General features: G+C 39.1%; 3 protein-coding genes across 3 annotated transcripts; all 3 read right to left on the reverse strand.

Annotated features, from left to right (window-relative positions):
• Positions 1–2,435: 2,435 nt before the first annotated feature.
• On the reverse strand, positions 2,436–4,466 carry LOC129817044 (homeobox protein Hox-D9a-like). The gene is made up of 2 exons (XM_055872027.1): positions 3,886–4,466; positions 2,436–3,558 (listed from the first exon to the last, which is right to left on the reverse strand). Exons 1-2 carry the CDS (start codon positions 4,442–4,444, stop codon positions 3,314–3,316), a joined length of 804 nt encoding a protein of 267 aa, XP_055728002.1. The 5' UTR covers positions 4,445–4,466; the 3' UTR covers positions 2,436–3,313.
• A 3,323-nt stretch (positions 4,467–7,789) lies between these two features.
• LOC129816719 (homeobox protein Hox-D10a-like) lies at positions 7,790–9,823 on the reverse strand. Its single transcript, XM_055871533.1, has 2 exons — positions 9,075–9,823; positions 7,790–8,439 (listed from the first exon to the last, which is right to left on the reverse strand). The coding sequence occupies exons 1-2, from the start codon at positions 9,811–9,813 to the stop codon at positions 8,165–8,167; spliced, it is 1,014 nt and encodes a 337-aa protein (XP_055727508.1). The 5' UTR covers positions 9,814–9,823; the 3' UTR covers positions 7,790–8,164.
• Positions 9,824–13,013: 3,190 nt separating this feature from the next.
• LOC129816720 (homeobox protein Hox-D11a-like) lies at positions 13,014–14,963 on the reverse strand. Its single transcript, XM_055871534.1, has 2 exons — positions 14,354–14,963; positions 13,014–13,712 (listed from the first exon to the last, which is right to left on the reverse strand). Exons 1-2 carry the CDS (start codon positions 14,946–14,948, stop codon positions 13,480–13,482), a joined length of 828 nt encoding a protein of 275 aa, XP_055727509.1. The 5' UTR covers positions 14,949–14,963; the 3' UTR covers positions 13,014–13,479.
• Between the last annotated feature and the right edge of the window lie 2,695 nt (positions 14,964–17,658).

Consider the following 17,658-nt stretch of genomic DNA (forward strand, 5'->3'; position numbering starts at 1 on the left):
TCATATGGCGTGGACATTCTCTCCCTGGTCATATGGCGTGGACATTCTCTCCCTGGTCATATGGCGTGGACATTCTCTCCCTGGTCAAATGGGGTTGAAGGGAAATTCTCTCTCCTCTAGCTTCCATGGCCTACCGACTGTTTCTTCTCCCCACTAGGGGTTAGTTAAAGGATAGACCTGCGTTATGAAATGTTCAATTCCAGTATTGTCTATTATCATCATGCTCAAAGAATGGTGCAATTCTACATTAGAAAATAATAGGGAGATTTTGAAAACTGTAGGCCTACGAATATGTGATTCGAAACCAACCAACCTTGAGGTCTCATCCAGAGGAGAGTCTGTGGAAGAGCCGGAGAATTCATTTAGGCGCTCTGCTAGTTCGCTAGTATTTACCACCGGGTCGATTTATTTTCAGGGTATTGCTGCAGCTCGGTCTCTTGCGGTGTTGTAAAGTCCTGCTGTCTCTGTAAGTTATCGTATCTATAAAATTTAGAGCAGTCCCTATGACACGTAATTCTACAAGGATTCGGTTCATAACTTGCGCGCGCTGCTACCATGATTATACAAGTATTATACTTGAGCAGAGTGCTGCTATAGACCCAGCAGACAGGCTTGTGGAATGGCTGAATTGTAAGCTACACGAAACGCCTTTTCTGTTTGTAGACCTAATGACAATAGAAAGACTCGAAATAAGAACTAATTTCTGCCTAATGTTTAGGACTATTCCGACGGTTCACTGGTGACTGGGGTATGTTTGTCATCCAGCAGTCTTATGGTTGGCGTAGTGTTCAGGAAACAGTCGACTGCTGAACATTGATCAAGCACACCTAGACACATTTGCCATTTATTTTGATCACAAAGATCGTGAAAGGAACGCTCACAGATAACCAAAAAAAACACAGTAGAAAATAAACCTACCACATTTAAGGTCATGAGATATGCTATGATATAATCACATATAGGAGCTAAAAATCTAACAAATCCAACAACAGCTAACATCCGTTAACATCCGTCAACATCCGTTAACAACCGTGAATAATGCTGAAAACACAAATGAAAAGTGGAGTGAATTCAGTCTTGTCTTTTTCCCATGAAGGAAAACACTGTCAATATTTTCATACGTGCCCTTTCCTTTCCATTGATCTTCTGTATTCACTAACATATCCAGGGCATTGCTGTAAAAAAAAACAAGCAGCAATATATACATAATAATAATAGTAATAATAACCATCAGAATAATTATATTGATGATGATGATGATAATAATTATTATTATAGTAATAATAATAAATATTACACCCAATTGCTCTAATGTAAAAGCATATTTTTAACTGTTTTCTGTTATCAACAGGTATAAGCTAATTACTTTGTTAGTCATTATATTTACGCGTTAATAAAATACAAAATCTACAGTCAACAACAGACTGAAGAAGAATTTTAGCAGAATCTGAAATAGCTACAATAGCCCTCAATGTGTTATTGGGCCTTATAGGTCAACATATTCCATATACCGATAAAAGCGATGCAACAAAGCCCCTCGTCAATGTTTACAAAATATATGTTTCATTAATTCATTGAACATCGTCGCTGAAAAATCTTTATGGCCCTTCGCCTTCAACCCATCGCCCACTATTGAGATGCGGTCTTCTATCGAACAACGTCGCCCTCTAGCGCTCCTGATTTCCAACAAAATGATTTCCTAGTGGCCTATATAATAAGTTGTCTCTTCATTAGTAAATACTATCTAGTAGGATACTTTATCAACGCTTGGAGAATATACCATTACTATGTGTCAATCATCATCATTTATGTTTTTACCAAACTAACCAAAATGATCACAAGCATTCATTCAAATCCAACAGTTTTTTTTTTTACACAGAATAGAAATGACTTGACATATTTCAATGTATTTCAGAAACAGGGTTTAAATCCACCCTTCCGGTACCAATAGAATCACCACTGTACCAATAGAATCACCACTGTACCAATAGAATCCCCACTGTACCAATAGAATCACCACTGTACCAATAGAATCCCCACTGTACCAATAGAATCACCACTGTACCAATAGAATCCCCACTGTAAACGGCCTTTTACACAGCAGTCAACGTGAAGTTTTTGCCCTCTCAGTAGGAAATGTAGATGGTGAATAAACATGACTTTCTTTACATTAGGGGGGCTGATTTCCTCTCAGTCACGAAGACAAACAATTTATCGACCAGACACCCTGTAGAAAAAGTGTCTGCATTTTTGTTTGTCAGCAAAAGACTCAAACACCCAAAAGGGTTTGAAGGGAGAGAGTTACCCTGGCTCATAAAGTAATTTAGACCAGACGTCTAGCCATCGATATAGCTTTATGGGACCACTGTTCTTCCTGCTTTAAAGCAATTATACGTACAGGTTGGACAATAAATTGGAGATCAGTGCAACACCTCTCCCAATCATAAATACTTTATTACCTCTTTAAACAATGCATCATTCTCCTATTCAAGTGAAATCCAACCACCTTGTAAGCCACATTCATATTATGAAAACAATTCTACAATGTGAGGTCAGTATACCAAATGGCACTTTACGTTGTTTAATTCTGCTGACCTTAAAAAAATAAAAATACAACGAAATATCTAATCATTGAATCTCTCATACAGATTAACCAAATGCATTTATTTAAGAGAACGATATTTTCTCATTAGTCCTACTTTCCTAGTCACCAAATAGTTATAATTTAAGTTTTGCAATAAGGCGTTATTAGTCCTACCTCTCAATTCTGCAAACTACTGCATTAGTGCAAGGGAACCTTAAATACAGCTTGAATTGGATTCGGAGAATGCAGGAATATGCTAAGATTAAGGCTACGCCCAATCATGTCTATTTTCAAAACTAACCTCAGGGGAAAAAACACCGTGAAAATATTATAAATACTAAAAAAGATGATCATTTAATTTTAAATTCTAGTCCTAGCCTTCCAACATAATCAGTCAGCCTCTACCTTTTAAGTAAGTTATATATTTTCCAATTTGCGTGATGGGTCTTTCACTGAATTAGGCCTACAATATTCACTGAAAATATTAGCACAAATGTATCCTCTGAAAACATGACATTGTTCAAATACACCACGAAGAAAACGATTCGCAAGCACATTCCCGTGGGCCCATACTGGGCATAAATACTCGAGTTGTGGAGTAATTCGTTTAAGACTCGACATGAACTTTGATTCAAACCAACAAAAGAAAGAAAGCACGTTTTATTCCAAGTAATCACAACAATATGGTACATCAAAAGGCGAGCGATTACACATCCACTCTAGCATGGGCTATAAGCGATCCTTACTGCTCCGCTCTCTGTTCATCTTTTTCATTTTCATTCTTCTGTTCTGGAACCAGATTTTGATCTGCCTTTCAGTTAAATTGAGATTTCGAGCCATTTCGTTTCGTCGATCTCGTGTCAAATACATGTTGTAAAGGAATTCTTTTTCCAGTTCTAGTGTCTGATATTTTGTATATGGACATCGCTTCTTCCTTGTCGAACGTGCATGAATCCAGTTTGCTGCAGGGTTGTCTGGAGAACAGAGGAAAAAGTTGAAACTCACATGAGAAATAGCATGAAAATGAAATAAACAAACAATGAATGTGGCAAATACAAGCATGAGAATCAATAACTGTATATTTGTAAAAAATAAATAAAAGAATAATAATATTACTGAATTTGTTGACGCATTTATCATCACACGCTTGTGTTAAATACACACTTTACATCCGTAGGCAGTGTTTTGCGGTCCGTGGTATAAACTAGACACTTTTATAGGTTAGTAAAACCTCCAATTTTACACACCCAGCTCGTACAGTTCTTAAAGTTGTAAATCAGGAAGCAATTTCGTTGACTTACTTGGGTCAAGTTGTTGTTTCTCTTCTTTAGGCTCGCTGTGATTCGAAGTATCACTGCCAACGCTCTCTTTGGCCACATTTTTCGGGCATTCGGACAATCCACAAGCATAACCAGGGCCAGGGACAACCACCGGAGTCTCTGTCTCAAAAGTGGCACTCTCAGTCCTTTTCAGTGGTAAACTTTCGGGCTTGGTTCCATTTGTTCCATAATGCCGGCTGTTATAGTGAAACCCGGAGAAAGAAACGTTGTTAGATATTGGGTCTATCCACGACCGCACATATCTGCTGTCTGCTGCGGAGAGGTGGGACTGAACGTAAGGATGGTAAATCCCTGACACTGCGGCGGTGGACTGCGTGTGAACCGAGGACCAAGACCCTGGGAAAACGGCTGACTTGGGTGCAAAACTGCAGGAGGAAAAATCTGCATTGTCCCCAACACCTGGTGGCATTGAGGTCGTACTGTTCGGAGACTGGACAAAGCGTGGCCTGTACACGTCCTCCGCTTCATGCCCCATTATAGAGTCCACATAATAGTTACTTAGAGTGCTACTGGTCGACATTTTTGGATCCCTTCGTAGTCATATAAAAGGTTACACTGTTATGGAAACCTTTCCACTGAACAATCACAGTATTTTTGCTGGCTTCATTCTTCAGGGATTGGTTACATGAATCACGTGATCATATTTACCAACGCAGTGAGTAAATCAGTCCGCTGTAATGGTATAGGCCTATGTTTAATTTGCCTTTTTATTTAAAGAATGCCATAGAAACCGAATGGTTAAGGAGAAAGAATGTCAAACTTTAAGTAATGGTGTGTTAGTGGACGTTCTGAATGTGCTCACGGTTTAAGGTGGTGCAGGTCTGTTTGTTTTACGTATAGATTAACCTCATGCACACATTTATTTCACAGCCACCACTCAACATTGACGCCACACCATATTATGTGTGTAAACTCTCTCACAAGATATCGCCATAAAGTATATCATACACTCAATGCTTGTAAAACATTTTATAGAGTACTAGTTGTAAGTCCTCGTTAAATAAATGTAATAACATGCTGTAAAACAAGGATCATTTTTTTGCACCGACTCTGTTTTGAATTGTTAGCTTTTATTAAACTAGTCACTTTCACTAGTTTGGTTGGTCTTGTAAGTTTGAACTAGGAAGTGTTATTTGTATACTGATTGTATTTATCTAGAGGAGAGCAATAATTATTTTATGTGTATCTATAAAATATTTATGAGGTGCGTTTTCATACATTCATGTACCCACAATAAAACGGACTATTGGCGCAACGAAGTGGATCTGCGCAGAGTGATGTCTAAAGGTCTGGATTTAAGATTTTGAGATGTTTTGAGAACACTTGACTTCTTGATTAGGCAAACAGCCTACTTTTGTAAACTCTCAACAAGAGATGAATACAAACGTAAATAATATCTGTCAACTGATTTATTTCAAATACATTTCCACGATGGAACAAAAACAACGAGAAAGAAGGAACATAACTGATTATCACACAAATGTTCACATGGGGACAAACAACATGGCGGTGACCTGCCAATGAATTTGTGCTTGAACATCATTAGGCCCAGACAGGCACTAGGGACCCGATTTTTCTGCAGAAAGTGAACATTGCATTAGTTTGAGCTAGGCAACATATTATAAGCCTTGTTAGACGACATTATAAAGGCTCACAAATGTTTATAACACGTCATAGAGCATTATACCTTACTGCTTTAACTAGTGTTGTAAAAATAATGACGTGGCCAAGCAGGCCATTGATAAATAAAACCATGCAATCTGTTGTTTGTGTGTGTGTGTGTGTGTGTGTGTGTGTGTGTGTGTGTGTGTGTGTGTGTGTGTGTGTGTGTGTGTGTGTGTGTGTGTGTGTGTGTGTGTGTGTGTGTGTGTGTGTGTGTGTGTGTGTGTGTGTGTGTGTGTGTGTGTGTGTGTGTCTGTTTTTGTTTCAGCGTCCATTCGTCTGGACATGGGGTTGTGCAATTCGTGTGTAAAAGAGAGGCAGAGGAAAGAGGAAAATAGTGTGTACCGAATTCAAATAGTCTACCCGGATAGAGTTATAAACTTGGCTTGGACTTCTATACACAGGGGCAGCAGATACGTCTACTACTGGGCAAAGCGATCTGCCAGTATAAGCCTACAAAAAAAGCCTTCTCATGACATTTAACCACATCAACATAAATACCAACCTAATATCTGATATTTTGAATCATGACAGAATGTTTGGCCAATATGTAATCAATGAAATGTATTTTAATGATTACGGTTTTAACCCGAAGTAAAACACATTATTGGAGTCCTTATATATGATAAGAGGTTGCTGTTTAGGTGATAGCCTATTGGATGTATCAATGTTGTGATAAGAAAAGTATTTCATATATTCTTCTAGGCCTATTCCTTGCTCTTTTTATTTTTTATTATTTTTTATTTAACCTTTATTTAACTAGGTAAGTCAGTTAATAACACATTCTTATTTACAATGACGGCCTACACTAGTAGAATAAACGGTTCTGTAACCTCTTTGGGAACTCTAATGAACCCGTTTTTCTAAGAAGTTCCTATATCCGGACCCCAATGGCTGTTTTTGTAGGTAGTTGGGAACCTTCCCAGATCCGTGTAAATATAATAAAATGTTTAGGTTCATGGCATGAATAGGATACGAGGCTTGTTTTTGTGTGTTTGAATAGAACTATTAGTGTGTTTTTTTGTGTGTTTGAATAAAAGTATTCATGTGTATTTTGTGTATTTTAATAGATGTATTAGTGTGTATATTGATTATTTAAATAAGTGTCCTACAGTCTCTGAACGCTCCAAGTAGCTCCTTGCACAAAGCCTGACATCAAAGTTCAGGGAATTAAACATGTAGTAGGCCAGGGGTATTCAACTCTTACCCACGAAGCTTGGCTCGCTGAATTTCTGTTCCACCTGATAATTCATTGCACACACCTGCTAACCCACGTCTAAATCAGTCCCTGATTAGAGATTAGAGGGGAACAATGAAAAAAAGCTGTGGCACTGGCTTCGAGGTCCAGAGTTGAGGTTGTAGGCTATACATATATATATATATATATATATATATGTGTGTGTGTGTGTGTGTGTGTGTGTGTGTGTGTGTGTGTGTGTGTGTGTGTGTGTGTGTGTGTGTGTTTGTGTGTGTGTGTGTGTGTGTGTTTGTGTGTGTGTGTGTGTGTGTGTGTGTGTGTGTGTGTGTGTGTGTGTGTGTGTGTGTGTGTGTGTGTGTGTGTGTGTGTGTGTGTACACCACATATTGGCCTTAGAAACCAATTGGATAGCTTATTCACAAAACAACTCAACTACACAAGCTATTTTCAAATACAGACATGTTTCTGAATGCTAATTGACAATAGGTCGAGCAATGAACTAATAATAAGAGTCATAATTAGTTAATTGGTCAATAGATAGCCTGGGCCTGTTAGTCCTTGAATGGCATAGGCCAACGCTCAAATAGGGATGTTTGTGAAATTGATGTTGCACCTACATGAGATATGACGTATTACCGCAATGAGACTTGTTGTGAGTATTCGTTTTCTTAATTTGATTGGTTCACATAACAATGTGAAACTACGGCCAGTCACTAATAATTCTAGCGGAACTAAAATAACGTTATTGCGGGCTCCTACAAATTTCTGAAATAGTTCTCTGTTTTGTTACATTTATTTATACATCTGATATACATGAATGCATAATTGTAAGTCCTCTTGATAGGAGAATTTGCTAAGCGACTAAAATGTAAAATCTGTCTTAATGAAAAAGCCTATGTCTACTGCAAGACAAAGCACTGAAATAGGAAATGACATTTGACAATCAATTTATTGCTCGATACATGCCACAAACATGCGTAAGATTTACACTCATTAACATTGCTCATCACATTTATGCTACATAAATGTTTATATGATTACGATTCAGCTAAAGAGTTAGCGCTTAATTCTAAACGAATGTATAACTTTGGATCCACTATCGATAAATGTGTTTTCATGTCCGAAAAATTAGCTTCCAAACAAGTCAGACTCAATCAAACCAAACCGTTAATAATGGATACATAGTACATTTGAATAATTTAAGACGTTATTAATGTACCCTGTGATAAAACATATTCAAAATACACAATGCGTCACCATGTAAACATGAAAATAAAATAGCAGTCAGTCACAGTTTCGGTGAAAAACCCCCCAAAGTCCGATGCTACCATACCACCGCTTAGAGGAAAAAGACAATAAATCAAGCTTTCCGTAAGCAAACTCACGAAAAGGTGAGATTTGAGGTAAGTTCCCGAATTCGGTTTTCACTGTTCATTTTCTTAAGCTTCATCCTGCGGTTTTGAAACCAGATCTTGACTTGCCTGTCGGAGAGATTGACGCCTCTACTGATCTCTAGACGGCGCTCTCGAGTCAGGTACATGTTGAATAAAAACTCCTTTTCCAATTCAAGCGTCTGGTGCTTTGTGTAAGGGCATCTTTTCTTCCTGCCGCTTGTTGCAGTCAACCAATTGCTCGTTGGAGGGTCCGTTTTAATGTCTGAAATGTAATCAAATCAACAAATGTTTTAACATGACAAAATATGAACATATCACTCAGATTTTTCACTACATTTAAATATGTTTTCACTAGTCACACAGCTCTGGTCAGAAGGATATCATGTTTACATTTATATTGATATCGTGTTATATGAGTATTATTAGTTGGTAGTCGTGGATCAAACGTGTTCAGAATAGTATAGGCATAAATAACAACATATTCTCTAAATTACACGACTAAGTTTTTTGACCGAATTCATATTTTAAACCAACTAAAATACACATTTGTGAGAGACGGTTTCTGTATCATCACAACACCGAGGAGGAACATACAAAACAGACTACAGGCATTATTTCTCCTAGGTGTTAATATACACATATATATATATATTTCCCCCAAAAAATAAATGAACGTTCTATTACTATCAACAAAGAAACAAATCAATTAAGAAAACCTAAATATAAAATTGTAATTGATGCAGACATGTCTGGTACGTGGTTGAACCGTTTCCTGTAAAAAGCGTTTTACTGCAACCTGAATAAGGCTCTCATTAAACATTACGACTTTAGGGCTGTTTGTGTTTTATATTGGCTTTTATGATACCGCCATACGAGTCATCCTTTTAATGTACCTACCTTTAGTTTCTCTTTGTGTCAACTCTGGGCTGGAGACTGAAGATTCAGTGGAGCAGTTCTCCTCCCGTTGCGCGGTGGACGTAGGATCCGGGATTTCCGCGGGGATGGGTGTCTGGCTGGTCTCCGGGTTATGCGGTATCTCGGCCGTTTTCCTTTCCAGTTCGACAAAAAAGGAAGACAACTGCGGTTTTGGAGTAGCTCTGTTGAGCTGCATGAATGTGATGTTTGGACTTGTCTTCTCGTGGCCATAGTCCTGGTCTTTCCCAGTCGAGTAGGTTTGGTTTAATCTGAAATACCCTGGGACAGGGATCTCGGGGCAGTCAACTGAACACGATTCGGGGATTATATTAGCATATACAGGGACATCGGACGAGTTGACCTTTGCTCTCTTGTCGGAATACATGCAGAAATTACTCTCCTCCTTAATGTTTTGTGAAAATGTGCAATTGGGCATTTGGTTGGATGGTTGCTCTATTCCGCAAGGTCTACTGGGATCTGTCCAGTTATCAATTTGAGGCATGTAAGGGTGGAAATTCATGCCCATATTTTGGTGGTTGACGTCCCCTCGTTTACCGAGAGACGGCAAGAGTCCACAGGTTTGCATTCCGTAAATTCCCATTTCTGCACCGGACGGCATGTACATGTTGCTGCTGGAGTAAAAACGGTCAGTCCTGCAAGCGCCAATCAACGAATCAACTACAAAAGTATTCGTAACAGGAGAGCTGTTGGGAAAGGACATTTTGGAGAAGTTTTAAAAGGAGAGAGATGACGTTTGTAGGCTGACATATCTAGCAAAACAATGTCCGTGTTGCTTAGGATGCCTCTCTGCCACATGACAACCTCACCAATGAAATGTGAAAATGGCCTTGAGACGCAGACTCTTTTCCCATCACATGGAAACATTGACTCATAGGGAAGCAGACGTGGTCAACAGCGACACCTAGAACACAGACTTGAAATTGATTCAAACTGACTGACAAAGGACATCTTGAACACTTAGCTTGTCTTCTTTGCTTGATATGAAGAACAAAAAGTCTAAACTAAGGATGAACATGGATAGGCCGACGATATGCTTCTGTTAAAGCCAGAAAATGTGTTAAGAATCAGTGTGCCGGCAGCGTGTTGTTTTTGAACTGCAGGAACACAGCATTTAACGAAATCATCCAGCTATTCAGACGGGTATTATAAGGGATTTAATAACCAAGCAAATCATTTAGTAAAATGCGTGAACCGGAAAAATATGCATGCTTTTGAAGGTACTCTTCGGGTTCCGTTTTAATTAAGGTATCAAACCAACCCTGGTCTACTCAACATCTACTCAACATTTTAGGGTTTACACTTTTAGAGATCACATTTTTTTGTAAATAATTTTACACTATCAGGGAATATGGATTGAAAGTAAGACAACATATTTATTAGACAAGGCCAAATGGTCGTCCAAATCAAAATAACTAGTCTAATGCATCCGGGCGGCAGGTAGCCTAGTGGTTAGAGCGTTGGACTAGTAACCGAAAGGTTGCAAGTCCGAATCCCCGAGCTGACAAGGTATACATATGTCGTTCTGCCCCTGAACAAGGCAGGGGAAAGTCAGCTAAGAACATATTCTTATTTTCCATTGTTCCTAGGCCGTCATTGAAAATAAGAATATGTTCTTAGCTGACTTGCCTAGTTAAATAAAAAAACATGCACACGTCGATTGAGGCCTTATAAAGTAACTATTTTTTTGATTACTTCAGGGTTTCAACTGAAATTAAGTTTAACCCAGTAATATCTCAAGTCATGTCCATAACAACAAATGACCAAAGATCATGCAAATCTATCGTTTAAACTTGGGCTTGGTGTCTCCATTGGAGGCTGGTGGGAGGAGCTATAGGAGGACGAGCTCATTGTAATGGCTGGAATGGAATGAATGGAACGAAGTTGAACATGTGGTTTCCATATGTTTGATGTGTTTGATACCATTCCATTAATTCCATTCCAGCCATTACAATGAGCCTACAGCTCCTCCCACCACGGCTGTGTATATATGTGTACATATCCACATAGTTAAAGCTAATGTTTAATCAACTTTAAAATGGTGGTGTTAGGCTACTACTTCTTAGAAACAGTGATGGTGTCCCTTTGATTGCAATGCATGGAATGCATTAACTAAACGCAGTCTGCTTGGGCTATTATGTTAAAAAAAAAGCTATTTCCCAAGTCACCTCAAAAGTTGAGATCACCGAACGTAGGCTATATTCTCTCATCAAACCCCAAACAAAAACATTAGCAGCTTTTCAATAGTTTTCCAGATCAGTTGTAAGTACCTACACGTGTGTTTTCATGAACAAACTCCAAATGTGCTACACGTCTGCCCTCGTGTGGTTAGAATGGGAACGAGGAGTTCACTGGCAGTGTCTGCACAATAGTTCCCGACCCGACAATTTCCTAAACCAAAAACCTAATAAAATATGCCAACCATCGCAAGACTGACTGACATGTGTGTTTGTGATTGATTTCCAAACATATCTTATATTACTGATTTCCTACGGCTACATTTCGAATGATCAGATGCGCTAACATTATCTCAGCGAAAATAATAACCAAAACCTACTACCGGTATGCTAAAAGTGGTCATTCCCCTGCCTCAAAAAATACATATTTAGGTTTATTCAGGATTATATTAATTAACTGTTTCACTTTTAGTTACCTGACTGCCTTTATTTGTTCATGTCTGCTATAATACACGAGGGACTCACACGCTGCTTGGAATTAAACCATTGATTCAAAAAATTGTTTTGGTTTTCCATGTTGGTACAAAAGCTAAACTATAATGTTGTTACAAAAGCTAAACTATAATATACTATTGTTGTATGACTATAACGTCGTGCGTAATGCTGGCACATCAGAAGCTTGCGCGTGATTTGACGTATATTGCATTACATTTAATGCAACATCTCAATTGGTTAGTATAGGAGACAGGTATATCAACTTCAAACACGAAACTGTATCGCTGGATCTGATTGCTTTTCATACAAGAAAAATCACTGCTTCGCAGCCATATTGGAATCCCGCTGCAGTGCAGATATTATTCAGGCGTCGGTTGTCAAGGAGAAGAGCCAAAAGGCGCCTCTACTTTTTCAAAGGTGAGAGGTGACGACCTTGACATTATACTAGAAGTTCAAAGGCATCAAATAACGTTTGTAAATGAAATTAACAATATTTGATCGTTAGTAGGCTACTGACAACATTACAAATAAAAACACCACTGTTTTTTTTAAAGCTGCCAAACCAAACATAGTCATTTTACGCACGGGAGTTATTCCCTTTTAAAAATTGCATGCCATTTCAAGTTAAATATAAAAAATATATACTAAACATATATATAGATTTGGTCATTGCCTATACATTTAGATTTTCTACATGTATAACTCAATAGCTTGACAAGTAAGAAAGGACTGCATCTGTCTCGACTATTTGGGAGTAGGGCCGCATTTGGAGTGGCCAGAGGGTCCAATAGCCTCCAATTTACACATTTACAGCTAGTTTTTATTATGCTGTCTAGACGGTTCAAGGTTTAGTAAACAGCCGTAGTGGAAGACAACATAAAGGGATAAAAGGTCTAGTCTAAACTTTGAAGTTGAAGCGAATAAGAGGCGCTTCTGCTTGGAAACAAACGGCTAATAAGAAGATATTCGCTCTATGGTCTATTCACATAACCACCAGCTTCAGTGCTAGTACTTAGTACGTTATAAAATCAACAATATCAGATTGCTTTGGTATGAGCATCCCTATAGGAGATTATAAAAACCTTGTTGAATTGTAGAAAATGATGCATCATTTTATCCCTATGCCAAATGTGGATCCTGACCAAAGCGGAAGGAGTTCGAGATTGCAATAATTTGAGGTAACGCATAACTACATTTGCCATGTGTACTTTATTTGATACCACAATATACATAACATATGTCTATTAAATGCATACACAATTCTACTATTGTAAATTACTTATTACACTCGTTGATTACTGTAATCAAAGTACGCGTTGCTTACTGCAATGTTTGTGAGTTCACCAAAGCACATTATCGTGTACATTTAAATAAGTACAAAGGTAAGGTATAGGCCTACATAGCCTAGATATTACAATTCATTATCGTAATAATATGCAAAGGAACATCATGTCGATGTCTCCTGAATGATTTCGTCACTGGATTGAATCTTATATGAAATAACAGGATTCATGTGTTCATTGAGGTAAGTATTTAAGTGGCAGATACAAAAAGAGTTACATAGATAGATTCAGCCTGTTTGCAATGTTCCGTTTTGTTGTGCGGTGTTTCACCTGTTGTTTGTATAGATTGTGAGATGTACCAACAACAAAAACAAAGGTTTGGGAAGCACTTATGGCTCCTCTAAATGCTAAAGATCAGTATAAAGGATTTCCAGTGAAATACCGAAACCGGTCCCGGTTTAACTTTTTCTCTTTCATTCTTCTGTTCTGGAACCAAATCTTCACTTGTCGATCTGTCAGGTTTAACTTCCTTGTCAACTGGAGCCGCTTCTCCTTGTTTATGTACACGTTGAAGAAGAATTCTCGTTCAAGTTCTCGGATCTGGAATTTGGAGTAGGGGCATCTCTTTTTTCTGGACTTTGAAGAACCTAAACCGGACAAACACTTGTTTTACCACACAGATGTAGTACAATGTAGGTCAGATCAGAAGTTGGTACAATACAAGTGTTAGTACAGAACATATAATTAACAACGTAGCTGAATAAACTAAATGATCTTCCCGCGCGCAGCCGCTAACCGCTAACTCACACAGACAGAGATGCGGGAGCGAGTGCGAGTGAGCGCGCACATACACACGTAGAAACTATTTTATTTGACTGTCTTATACGGTTCGTTTCGACGTTATCGGTAAAATATTATTATGCAGCTGACGATAACCCCTTCACATTTATGTGTCATGTATCTCGAACATTAGCATATCCTACCTCCCTGGTTATATCATTTCTTTGTTACTTTGTAAATTCACTATCATAAACAAATACGACTGATAAACATGGCTGCATTGTAATTTACACAGTGCACGAGAGTCAGACGACTTCTATTCAGATAAATACATCAGAAGTATTGCAGCATGGCTCACCTAAACTGGTTTCCCATCGTAAATATTTTTACAACAGTAAAGTAAATCTTATTGGGGTATATAAAACCGTTGTATGCTTATAAAGGGGCACATAAAATCGGACCGATTAAGTTGTGGACTTACTATAACCCATGTAATGCTTGTACCTACTTGGGCTGCTGTTCTGGTCCCCGGGGCAGTTTGATATAGAAGAATCATGGTCGTCTATGTCCTCAGTTGGGACTGAAGTCTGTTTATTACACGCAGCATCTCCGGGGAGACTGAAGTCTGCCTTCCGTTTTGAGTGTTCGGGCCCAGAGTTGGGCTTTTCAGAGTTAACAGTCTGCAAGAACTGATCGAACCCTTGTGGAAGAACCCCATTTCGGCCGACATTGGTGAATAAATTGCATGGCGAGTTCATACCGCCGTGATGCCCGTACAAGGAATCATTTTTTAATATAATTTCCGCCCTGTTTGATGACGGGATTAGGGGTCCGTGCATTATCTCGTCCGTTGAGTAGTAAGACGCGTAATTGCCCCTGTAATGCCATTTGCTTGGGTGATCCAGTCCCCAGTCCCTGAAAGCCACTCCTCGAACAGGTCGGACTTGAGCTATGTTGGAAGAATAAGGACAATTATTTTGACACGAAGTAGTCTTGGGTAAAAACGAGGAGATTGATGAAAAATCAGGCGCCGAAACATAATATGTACAACTTGGTAAATACATATTTGACACACAGTTGTTACGCTCATCGTACTCCGACATCTCTCCTCTTCTCTCTTTTGCTATAGCGAAAGGAATTTGTAGCTCGAGTGCGTTAAACTTTGTCCATCTATTGCACCATAGGCGTGTGGAAAGGATCCGCGAGGGAGAAAAAAATCGGAAACGTAGGCTGACGTGCAATTCATCTTGATCGATTTCTGAGGTAGTTTTTCTCATGTGATCCAGTAAAGGAATTACTATATACCAATATCAGTCATTAATAACTAGAGCAACTCATTTGACCGCACACAAAAGTTAGTTCATTGGTTTCCTGGGTTTAGAAACGACTCCTTTGTAAATATGTGCTTGACCTTGTAATATAGACATTAGTGAACAATCCCTGAGAGATTTCATCAATGCAACAGAATTGGAGTTATATAATGGCAAACCCACAACTTTGTCGGTATTTATTTCGTGTACTATATGTGCGCGCTATTAGGGAAGTAGGCGATTTACGCATCATGTTAGTTCAATATATATTACACCAGACATTACATGACCAAAAGTATGTGGACACTTGCTCGTCGTACGTCTCATTCCAAAATCATAGGCATTAATATGGAGTTGGTCCCCCCTGTGCTTCTATAACAGCCTCCACTCTTCTTTGAAGGGTTTCCACTAGATGTTGGAACATTGCTGCGGGGACCTGCTTCCATTCAGCCACAAGAGCATTAGTGAGGTCGAGCACTGATGTTGGGCGATTGGGCCTGGCTTGCAGTCTGTGTTCCAGTTCATCCCAAAGGTGTTCGATGGGGTTGAGGACAGAGCTCTGTGCAGGCCAGTCAAGTTCTTCCACACCGATCTCGACAAACCATTTCTTTAAGGACCTTGTTTTGTGCACGGGGCATTGTCATGCTGAAACAGGAAAGGGCCTTCCCCAACCTCTGCCACAAAGTTGGAAGCACAGAATCGTCTAGAATGTCATTGTATACTGTAGTGAACCTCTTAAGGATCGGCCCCTTTTTTCAATTTTCGCCTAAAATGACATACCCAAATCTAACTGCCTGTAGCTCAGGCCCTGAAGCAAGGATATACATATTATTGGTACCATTGAAAGGAAACACTTTTAACTTTGTGGAAATATGAAAGAAATGTAGGAGAATATACCATCATGTACCATCATCTTTGAAATGCAATACAAAGGCCATAATGTATTATTCCAGCAAAGGTTCAATTTAGATTTTGTCCATTAGATGGCAGCAGTGTATGTGCAGTTTTAGACTGATCCAATGAACCATTGCATTTCTGTTCAAACTGTTGCATCAAGACTGCCCAAATGTGCCTAATATGTTTATTAATAACTTTTCAAGTTCATAACTGTGCACTCTCCTCAAAACAATAACATGGTATTATTTCACTGTAATAGCTACTGTAAATTGGACAGTGCAGTTAGATTAACAAGAATTTAAGCTTTCTGACAATATCAGATATGTCTATGTCCTGGGAAATGTTCTTGTTACTTACAACCTCATGCTAATCGCATTAGCCTACGTTAGCTCAACCGATCCCAGCTAAGATTTCCCTTCACTGCAACTAAGGGGCCTAGCCTGAACCATGAAAAACAGCCCCAGACCATTATTCCTCCTCCACCAAACTGTACAGTTGGCACTATGCATTGGAGCCTGCAGCGTTCTCCTGGCATCTGCCAAACACAGATTTGTCCGTCGGCCGGCCAGATGGTGAAGCATGATTCATCCCTCCACGCATTGTGATCTTAGGCTGGTGAGCGGTTATTCGGCCGTTTCCACTTCAGCCCTTACAGTTGACTGGGGCAGCTCTAGCAGGGCAGAAATTTGACAAACTGACTTGATGGAAAGGTGGCATCCTATGACGGTGCCACGTTGAAAGTCACTGAGCTCTTAAGTAAGGCCATTCTACTGCCAATGTTAGTCAATGGAGAATGCATGGCTATGCGCTCGGTTTTATACACTGTCAGCAACGGGTGTGGCTTAAATAGCCGAATCCCCTAATTTGAAGGGGTGTCCACGTACTTTTGTATATATAGTGTACTTGTTACAATGGAAACATTGTAGTTGACATACCCTTAGAGTTCAAGTTAAAGGCCACAGAATGTTCCCGCATGCACAGTATACTTTGAATCCAAATCTATACACACAAGTTATGTGATTAATAAATTGGACAGATAGACAAAACAAACGTACCTTTCTTTTCAACGCTCTCGTGCTTCAATAATACAAACAAATGCACAAAATGCACCAAACATCCACAAAAAAGATATGTTTTATCATCCACATCAGCTAGCAAAGAAATAGAAGGAAGAGAACAAAAACAAGAAAGAGAGACAACATGATGACCCTTGTTGATTATAGTTCATTACAGAGGAGGATTATGATAGTGGAAGAAAATATTTACAAGGTTTTTCTTACATTTGTTGATTGTCCAGGTCATCTATAGTACTATCGTTTTCCGAGCATCCTTATTTTCCGATTTCAGTAACGTACCCAGGCCTAAAAAAGGGATACACGGAAATTAAATCAGAAAAGTACAACACACACACACACACACACACACACACACACACACACACACACACACACACACACACACACACACACACACACACACACACACACACACACACACACACTCTCTTCTACTCTGTTTATGTATCCTGATTGACTAGTCACTTTCACCCCTACCCACATGTACATACTGTATTACCTCAATTACCTTGTACCCCTGCACATTGACT

This window comes from Salvelinus fontinalis, chromosome 19 (assembly GCF_029448725.1).
Source record: "Salvelinus fontinalis isolate EN_2023a chromosome 19, ASM2944872v1, whole genome shotgun sequence".
In the NCBI taxonomy this organism is placed as follows: domain Eukaryota; kingdom Metazoa; phylum Chordata; class Actinopteri; order Salmoniformes; family Salmonidae; genus Salvelinus; species Salvelinus fontinalis.

Excerpts from the sequence above, each read along its gene's own strand:
- LOC129816720 (XM_055871534.1), bottom strand. The coding sequence starts at position 14,948 with ATGTCGGAGTACGATGAGCGTAACAACTGTGTGTCAAATATGTATTTA. Across the intron at positions 13,713-14,353 it reads GGACCAGAACAGCAGCCCAA|GTTCTTCAAAGTCCAGAAAA; the intron begins GTAGGTACAAGC and ends TGTCCGGTTTAG.
- LOC129816719 (XM_055871533.1), bottom strand. The coding sequence starts at position 9,813 with ATGTCCTTTCCCAACAGCTCTCCTGTTACGAATACTTTTGTAGTTGAT. Across the intron at positions 8,440-9,074 it reads GACACAAAGAGAAACTAAAG|ACATTAAAACGGACCCTCCA; the intron begins GTAGGTACATTA and ends ATTACATTTCAG.
- LOC129817044 (XM_055872027.1), bottom strand. The coding sequence starts at position 4,444 with ATGTCGACCAGTAGCACTCTAAGTAACTATTATGTGGACTCTATAATG. Across the intron at positions 3,559-3,885 it reads GAAACAACAACTTGACCCAA|ACAACCCTGCAGCAAACTGG; the intron begins GTAAGTCAACGA and ends TCTGTTCTCCAG.